This window comes from Lactuca saligna, chromosome 9, assembly GCF_052625555.1.
Source record: "Lactuca saligna cultivar CGN05327 chromosome 9, ASM5262555v1, whole genome shotgun sequence".
NCBI classification, from domain to species: Eukaryota; Viridiplantae; Streptophyta; class Magnoliopsida; order Asterales; family Asteraceae; genus Lactuca; species Lactuca saligna.
In genome coordinates, this window is record NC_136425.1 from 69546924 (window position 1) to 69556901 (window position 9978).

The 9978-nt window shown below is 32.9% G+C and overlaps 1 protein-coding gene across 1 annotated transcript; it reads left to right on the forward strand.

Annotated features, from left to right (window-relative positions):
- The first annotated feature begins 7140 nt into the window (after positions 1–7140).
- Positions 7141–8253, forward strand: LOC145016460 (ethylene-responsive transcription factor ABI4-like). The gene has a single exon (XM_078974770.1). It carries the CDS (start codon positions 7141–7143, stop codon positions 8251–8253), a length of 1113 nt encoding a protein of 370 aa, XP_078830896.1.
- The last annotated feature ends 1725 nt before the right edge of the window (positions 8254–9978 follow it).

Consider the following 9978-nt stretch of genomic DNA (forward strand, 5'->3'; position numbering starts at 1 on the left):
TTGATTATTGTGAATTCCATAATCGTTTTACACCATGAAAAATAGTGACGCCCATTCAAAAATTCTCTTAGAGTATAAATGGATTTTTGTGTGCCTAACTCTTTTGTGGTTTGGTAATATATTTGTTAGAAGCGATGATTGTTATTCTATACATGTTGGATGATATGAAACCTTTGAAACACAAACTTTCTTTAGAGCAGTCAAACCTAAAGAAGGCATGTAATCATGTTTCATATAGTCGTTTCCTCAACCTCCATTTGCATTGTTAATAATAGATAGAATGAATTTAAAATCAATTTGATTGTACGCAAGATGCCTAGCTCTTTCAAGGCTTGGTAAACATTTGTTGGAAGCTGTGATTTTGTTTATAATCACAAACACACTCTCTAATCATATTTATAAAATTAAACATTGGTCACTATAGAACTTGAACCCTCAACCACAAAAGAAGAAACACATTTTCTAATTTCTACTACTTATGGCTGATGTGAAATTTCAAAAACATAACTTTCTTTAGAGATGTCAAACCAAAAAAGACAGATGATCATATTTGATATAATCATTTCATCATCCTTCTTTTGGATTGTTAAAAAGAAATAAAAATTAATATGAATTGAATTGATTGATTTCAAAACGCAATTATTGTTTTTTCATCGTAGTGATGAGTTTATTTTTTAGGCCATAGGATATGGTGGAGTTCTTTACGCATAAATGCCTATGTGGAATAGATATTCAAGCGTGAACATCGCCCCTAGGTCGTAAGTGTGATGCATATTGATGGTAGCCACGACTTCTCATGATCAATAGATATCAAATGTCTTAAAAAGTAAAAAAATGGTCTGTTAACCATTTTTTTTTTAAAGACAAAATTTACTTTCCAACTTTAAATTAAACCATTACATTATAAATACCAGCACTTTAATAACCATTTCACACATCAAAACTACTCAAATCTCTTTATATGTTCTAATCTCTTTTTGAAAGTATGGATCCAAATCAAATTATCATACCGACTCCAAACACTCCAAATGATCAATATCAATATCTTAACTACATGCAAATGTTAACATCCACAATACAACAAAAATATAACACGCAGAAACAGGGAGGATAATTAAGGAAAGATAATATGCAAATTAAAGGTCAACTCGTCGAGTCCAAGGGGGATAATTCGACAAGTAGGAATAAGAAAAGGATACGAGTTTTAAGCAATCTACTTGACGAGTTGAGAGCACTTAACTCGACGAGTAGATCTATCAGAGTGAAACCCTAATTTCAGGGTTTTGCACCCAATTTAAGCATCCTAATCCCCACTTTATGGCCTCATTTCCAGAATCCAACTCCAAACCTTAATCCATGAAATCCTAGAGCCTTGTGTGAGCTTGTGAGCCATTTTTTAGTGAAATTTGGTTATTTGAAGCTTCTGAAGAAGAAGAGAAGCTTGGAGATTCAGAAGGAAGTTAGTAGATCTAGAAACAACATCTCATTCTCTCCATGTTCAAGTAAGCAAGTCCCAACTTTGCTCAATGATTTTTTTAGATCTCTTCTTTTCATTTTCATGAGGGTTTTTGGTCCAAGTATGTTAGAATGTGGAGAATAGAGGACCCATGTGGGTATTCTTCCAGATCTAGGACTTTGAAGGGCTATTATGGCATAAAGGTGAAAACTTTATGACATAGGAGCCCACATCCAAGCTCTAAGATGTCATCTTGACCTTTTAAGCCCAAAAGGCCATGCATGGATGAAAAAGGCAGAAGCTTTACGTGTTATGACAGTGCTTAGAGAATAGATCTCAGTGAATGTGCCTTAGTTCGAAGTATTGGTAGCTAGTGGACCAAGATCTAGGTCCTAAGGAGCTAGGGTTTGAGCTACAACCATTCTTAGAGGGTATTAACGAGTAAAGTTGGAAACTTTACCCTTAAAATGATGTTTTCAAGGTGCAAATGAAGTATGGAGCTTAGATTTAAAGGTTAGCGGCTTAATGCATTGGGATAAAGCTACAGACAGAGAAACTCGACGAGTCGGTTTGGTTTGTCCCAATTCTATGAAGGAAATAACTCAACGAGTCTGTAGAAGGTCTCAATGAGTTGAATTTTCATGTCCCATCAGTGAGTAGCATGGGAACTCGACGAGTCAAGGGAGTGACTCGACGAGTTGGGTCAACTCAGTGTTGACTTTGATTTTGACCAAGCGTTGACTTTGACCAGAATGTTGACTTTGACCAAGGGTAAAATGGTCATTTTACCCTAAGAAGGATTATCAGTTTTTGACTAAGTATTATGTTAGTAATGATAGCTCAGGGAGTCTAGAGATCAATAGTTTAGGGATCTGCCAGCAAGCTGCGAGAGGTTTATTCGTTGGGATTCTTCAGTCAGCATGTGAGGTGAGTTTTCTCCTATAGGAGCGGGTCGAAGGCACCAATTTCGGCCCGTTTATGTATGTTAGTGTACGCCGGATTATATCCGATGCAAGGGATAGCCCAATGTAGCTTATATGTTTCCAGATTTTGGTCTAATGTCGGACGAGGCCCACGGTTCGATGTCGAGTGGTACCCGAGGAAGGAATGCATGATTAGTTATACTTGTTGTTTGTGTGATACTTGTATGTGCCTGTTAGGGAGCTGAGTGTGGGCGAGGGCCCGTATCTCATCACTAGCTGCGTGTAGACGGGGTTCCATAACTCATTATTAGCAGAGTAGGGGCAGGGCCCAAGATAGGCGGGGCCTTGAGACTAGCAGTTATAGTGTTGTGTTTGACTGTTATGTACTAGCAAGATTATATGTTATTGTTTGTATGTGTATAGCGGGTGGGACCTAGTAGAAACATATTTTTATACCAAGCAAGGCTCGATGCCAGGCGGGGCCCATGGTAGCGGGCTAGGCCTAATGTATTTTGTTATGTGCTCTGTGTATTGTATGTGTTAGCTTGGGGAGAATCATTAAGGTTCGTGCTTACACTTTTTAGTTTTGGTTTCAGTTACTTCTAGTAGCAAGGGGAAAAGTTTGGGATGACTGCATGGGATGATTTACTCTGATATTTTGATATATGATTTTGATATAGTATTTTGTTATGATGATTTTAGATACATGAATTATGATCTTTATTGTGTTGATTAGTGTAATATGGTTTACTTAAATGATTTTAAAAAGAAATTTTTGGACTATATTTTTGGGATGTTACAAAAATCCTCTATTTACCAATGTTCCACATTAACCAAACCACTTTCAACAACAAACATCACAATAATTCAATCAGCCCTAATTCCAAGCTTTTCAACAATCTCAACCCTAAGCTTTGTAAGCTCAACAATTTCAACAATTTCAACCACAACCTTCTCAACCTCAACAGTTTCAAACACAAATATCTAAATCCCAACATATAAACCTCGACCATAACGACGATGAACGGGTCCAAGAAACACAACATCCGTTTAGAAAAAAGGTAACCAAAAGGAAAATATACGAAAAAGAGCTGCCACTTGGAACGAAGATGAAGAGGAAGCTTTATCTAAAGCTTGGATTTCCATACCGTGTGATTCAAGGATGGGCAATACACAAACGAGTAACAGTTTTTGGCTTCTTGTTTTAGACCATTTTCACTCGCTATTGGGAAGGCAAACAGATCGAGCGTATAACGCGGTCAATGGAAAATGGCATGAACTACAAGCGGTTTGCAACAAGTTTCATGACGTATTTGAAAATCTTAAAAGTTTGCATAAAAATGGTAGCAACGATTTCAATATTTTATTAACCGCATGCCAATAATACAAGGTTACCAACGGTAGTAAAACATTCCACCACTAAAAAGCATACAAAATTTATCGTAAGGATCCAAAATGGTTCCCTAAATTGGAGACTTCACATTCAGAATCAACCACTGGATCCAACAAAAGGCCAAGAACTTCCGAGTCGAATATAGGTTTTGGCAGAAACCTTAATGAAGACTTCGACGACGCCGAGGGGGAGTGACCACCGGAAGTCCACCTTTATCGACCACTGGGAAGGGACAAATGGAAAAAGGCGGCATCTTCATGCAGAAAAGCAGGTAGCGAAGACGTATTTGCGTAAAAAATAGACAAAACTCTAAGGTTTTTAGAAAAAAAATATGAAGCAACGAAGGAAGCTCGTCGCCGGAAAATAGAACTTACCAATCTTCAAATTCTAAACACAAAACCCCAACCGGATACCAATCCAGAAAATTTAGCGACGTATCTTAAATTTCAAACAAGTCTGCGAAAAATATGGAAATTCGGTTTAAGTTTATTAATTTTTATGTTTAATTTTCTATGTTTTTAAGTATTTTAGGTTTAAATTTCAATGCTTTTATATTTTTTTAGAAATTTATGTTTGAGATTTCTTTTATGTTTTTTTTAGTAATTTAGGTTTGAAATTTATGTTATGTAATATGTTTTTAAATAATGTGAAATATATATTTAGGGAAATTGTCAGAAAATTTCTAACATTTACGGAAAAGTTACACATTAGTCCTAAGTTTTTTTTATCGAAAAAATCGTGAAAACCGGCAAAAATTTGCAGTTTGACTATCTTTGACCAGTTGAAATCAGTACAAAATTAATTTGGGACTATTTCGTAAACTAACCCAAAATATTGGGATTTTTCCATAAACAAAAAATATTAAGACTTTTCTGCAAATAAAACCTTTATTATTATTATTATTATTATTATTATTATTATTATTAAAAATATAAATAAGAATACTAATTTTTTAACTTGTTATTATTAACATTGTTAATAAAACAAATAAATGCATTTCAATGAAAAAATAATGACATTGTTGAAGGGTTGATGTGGAGGAGATGGTGATGAATTTAACACTGAAATCATGAATTTTTGTTTTTATATATTTACTTTGTATATGGTTATTTTACATTTGTTATTATTGTTTTCAATTGAGAATATTAATACTTAACAATTTAAATGAAGTTGGATATTTGTAAAATTGTTTATAAATAGTTTAAGGTAGAAAGATTTCTCACTTTGTGTATAAAATTGTTTAAGGTGGAATGATTACTTTCCAAATCCAACATATCCACTACAAACATCTACATAGATAGGTAGTCTATATCTAAATTCAAAATTAGTAATTACAATATCGTGTTTAATAAAAAGTAATAGGATAGGTTTTTTGGAGTAATACTTTTGAATTTTGATTAATACTTTTGAATTATTTCTATTACTTTTTATTAAACAAGATATTGTAATTAGTACTTTTAAATTTTGATATGGGCTACCAATATAGATATTTGTAGTGGATCTGTTGGATTTGGAAAGTAATCCTTCTAACTTAAACAATTTTATATACAAAGTAAGAAATCCTTCTACCTTAAACTATTTATAAACAATTTTACAAATATCTAACTTATTTAAAAAAATTGAAGTATTAATATTTTGAACTGGAAACAATAATAAGGAATATGAAATGATCATATACAAAGTAAAAATATATAAACAGACATTCATGATTTCAATACTAAAAACATAACCATCTCCTCCATCACCATACTTAAACAATGTCATTAATATTATTTTTTCATTTAAATACATTTATATGTAGTATTAAGAATATTAATAATACAAGTTCAAAAAATAGTATTCTTATTTATATTTTTTAATAATAATAATAATAATAATAATAATATTAATAATAATAATAATAATAATAATAATAATAATAATAATAATAATAATAATAATAATAATAATAATAATAATAATAATAAGAGTCTTGTTTGCAGAAAACTCTTAATATTTTTGTTTACAGAAAAGTCTTAATATTTTGGGTTATTTAACAAAATAGTCACAAATTAATTTATACCCGTTTCAACTGGTCAAAAATGATCAAACTGCAAATAGTTAACAATTTTCAGGACTTTTTCATTCAAAAAAAATATTAGGACTAAACTGTAGCTTTTTCGAAAATATTAGGACTTTTCTGGAGATTTTCCTACTTATTTATTTTTATTAATCATGTTATATATATATATATATATATATATATATATATATATATATATATATATATATATATATATATATATATATATATATATACACACACACACAATATGGAGTGGTGACCAATTTCAAATGCTAGTTAACATATAATGGAGGTAATGTAACTTATAGGCAAGGTTCTAAAACGCTTATCATGGCTCCATCATTGCTCCAAAGTTTGTGTCTGTCGCCAAACTTACTAAAATGCGACTTTAACTCATATATATGTATAAAATAGAATTAGTTGAAAATGCATAAAATAAATATTAACTATATACGACATTGTTGTCTTAGATCACGCTTTAATTACAAACAAAGTGACTCGTCAAGGCTCATAAAAACTTGAGACTTGATATTGATGTCAAGTTACAACTTACGTTATTTAGAACCTTATGTATATATAACATTATTTTTGTTAATGAACATGTAGTGATCATACTCACGACCTTATTGTAACACTTCTTCGTTTACTACCATCATCGTTGTCCGAAAATTCTGACCATCTATTAAATCTTGAAGTCATACATTAGTTTTTTTAAAACTATAATCATCCATCAAATGTTGAGGTCATACACCATATATAAATCTTAGGTAAGCTGATTTGTGCATAACAATTTTTTTTTATACATGATAATTTATGCTTTAAAATGTTGTATTGTACAACTCTATTAAACATAAAATATTGTATACGGATAAAAACTAATGTGTATGAATCACTTTTCAAATCTTAAACCCAAATCTTAGACGCCCAAGTATTATATCTCATGGGTTCATCAACTATGGAGGATTTTTTTAGCATGTTAGAATTAATTTTGAATAGAGCATTTAACATTCGTTCATAAATTCAGATTAGCCTATTACCTTTTATATCTTCCTTTGATGTACAAAGTATAAAAATATAATGGAGACCGGGAAAAAACAATTAAACATAAATCTTAGTGAATATGTTTCTTCACAATGTCAACAATCCACTTTCTTCCCACCACTAAGAAAAGTGTGACAGAGGTTGGCAGACTATTTAAGCCTCACCGCCCTCCTCCACCATTTAGCACCTCCGGTTCCCTATCCTCCACCTCCTACTTAGTTTTTATCGCCATCAATCTCTTTCTTTAAACTAAAACTAGATTATGGATGACTCTGCCACTGGTCACCATCCCCAAGACCATTTTAGAGACATCCACGATGACACCAATACTAATAATACTCACCCACACCTCCATTCCACTAATTCACCTCCTCTTCTTCCTCCTCCTCCTCCCACCACCACCATAACGTGCTCCCCTGGACTCGAGAGCCCATCCACTCTTAGCAGAAAAGGTAAAGGAAAAGGAGGACCGGATAACAGCAAGTTTAAGTACAGAGGTGTTAGACAACGTAGCTGGGGCAAATGGGTCGCCGAGATCCGTGAGCCACGCAAACGCACGCGCCGCTGGCTTGGCACGTTTTCAACCGCTGAAGATGCTGCACGCGCCTACGACCGTGCCGCCGTTATACTCTACGGTCCAAGAGCTCAACTCAACCTCCAGCAACCTTGCACTGACGGTAGCACCACCACGTCTGCTTCCTCTTCACACTCTTCTTCTTCCTCCTCTTCCCGCGGTGGAAGTGGCAGCTCCTCTTCCTCCACCACTCAAACTCTCCGACCAATACTCCCACGCCCCGCAGGTTTCAGTCTCACCTTTTCCAATCCTCATGCGCCACTATCCGTCCCTGCTTATGGGAATTACTTGCCCTACAGATTAATCTACCCAACCCTAAATCATAGTACAAACGACATCGAAACTAGTGGTACTGCTAATCTAATACAATACCCACTACACGTTGTGAAGCAGCAACAAGCGTACTTGCCCTACAACAGCATGGGCAACATCAAAGTACCCAAGAGTGAGGACCCCACCTTTCGAGGGATACCAGGTTTCAACTCTTATGATCCAAACCCTAACCCTAACCCTAGAAGCAATTGGATAAGTGAAAATTCCCAACAACAGTTGCAACAATGCCAAGATTATAGAGGGAATAGTTCTGAGAAGGATGATGATGAGATTAAAGCGTTGGTGGGTTCAGTGGGATCAAGCGTTTCACTTGTATCGAGCTCTTCGCCACCTATGGCGGTCGCGGAAACAGTGTCAGATCCAACGGTTGTTGGCGGTCCATCGTCTCCTATTTGGTCGTACACACACGACGACGAGTACCCACCACCTAGTATTTGGGATTACGGCGATCCATCGTTTGATTTTTGAAGGGCTTTTTTTTTTTTGTGAGAAAAATACATTTGATCATCTTGCATGCATGAGAATCTACAATCTTAAAATTCAGATTTGGGAATCAACAAAAGGTAAGGAAGAAATAGAAGCTAGTGATTTTAGTTTTCATTTCATTGATCTAAAGGTTTTTAGATATTACGTTTATTTGATTCGGAGTGGTAAGTGATCATTTGATTGTATAAGTACCAAGTTATTTTATAGATATAGTTATACACTTGAGTTTTAAATCCATATCAACAAAATTTTTGCCAAAGACTAAAAAGTAAATTTTTGTTCGTGCTGATATATGATGATTGGGATCAGTACTTTTACCCGAGTACTCTTTTGGCCCTTCTGGAACGGTTTGCCATTGGATTTAATTGATAGATTTGTATTCATTATACTATTGTGATTGTGATGTGATATGTTATATAACAGGTAAAACCTGTGTTTGCTTCCACATGGAGTCTTCGTTTATTTTTTAGACTTGTATTAAATTATTGTCCAAGAAAAAAAATCAAGGTAAATAATTAATAAGAAACTTCATGACCTTCTTAATACGATGAAAGATAGATGAAGATCTTGACTGAGCATATATGAAGCTCGTGTATGAAGTTTCGTTTTTGTTCCAGATCTCGTTTCCATGCAACCAACATAATGATTACTAGAACTACACATGAGGGCGGTTATATTTGGGGTAAACCCAAATCCCAATCAGACAAGTTCGGTTTTTGGCTTACTAAATCCATTAGGCTGAGTTTTTGAATGGATTCGGTCTTCGGTTTTTTTTATTGGTTTTTCAGTTTCGAACTTATGTGTTGATGGGGTTCTTTGGTTTCTGAGTTTCAAAACAAGGGTTATTTGGTTTTATGATTTCAACTTGGTAAATATAAATTAGTATACAATGACAATTGCCACCTTTTAACTCTATAAAATTGATTTTTCATCATTTTACTTTTTCAACTTTGTAAAATTATATTTTTGTCTTTAAAATTTAAAAATATTATTTTTATTTCTTTAATTTTTATATTTCACCTTTATATATATATATATATATATATATATATATATATATATATATATATATATATATATATATATATATATATATATATATATATATATAATTTGATTTTCTATATTTATTTTTATGTTTATATCATTATATATTTATATTTATATTTATATTTGAGATGGTCAACGTGTCAATGTAAATTTAAATTCAATTTTTTTTTTTGAGAAAGAACTTGTTCGCTACGTATTTGTATAAATCTGAGTGTGTTCAGATTGCGACATAATTTTGTTTTTTAATGTATTTGTGCTTATCTTATGTATGTATCATATGTATAAGTCGCATCATGTATAATATGTTTTTCATTATTCGAACTTCCGTTATAACTTTTTTATTTATTTATTTTTATGGATGCTTTAATATAAGTTCGTGTTTTTTTGCATTTCGATGTCAATTTTATGTACTTATTATTATTATTTTATAATGTTTCTTACATAACACTTTGGTCACATATAACATGTTTTCCTATTATGATATAAACTGCATATAGTCAATGTTACCGATCTTATGTATTTATCTAACAAAAAATTGAAATGATACATATTTTTTCCCATTGATGGTGAAAATTTTCCCATTCGTATAAAAAAAGCTCCCGGTTGGAATCCTACATTCGTGTGTGAATTCAACAACATTGACAATGATAATGTTGA

Coding starts and splice junctions, on each gene's coding strand:
- LOC145016460 (XM_078974770.1), top strand. CDS start 7,141: ATGGATGACTCTGCCACTGGTCACCATCCCCAAGACCATTTTAGAGAC.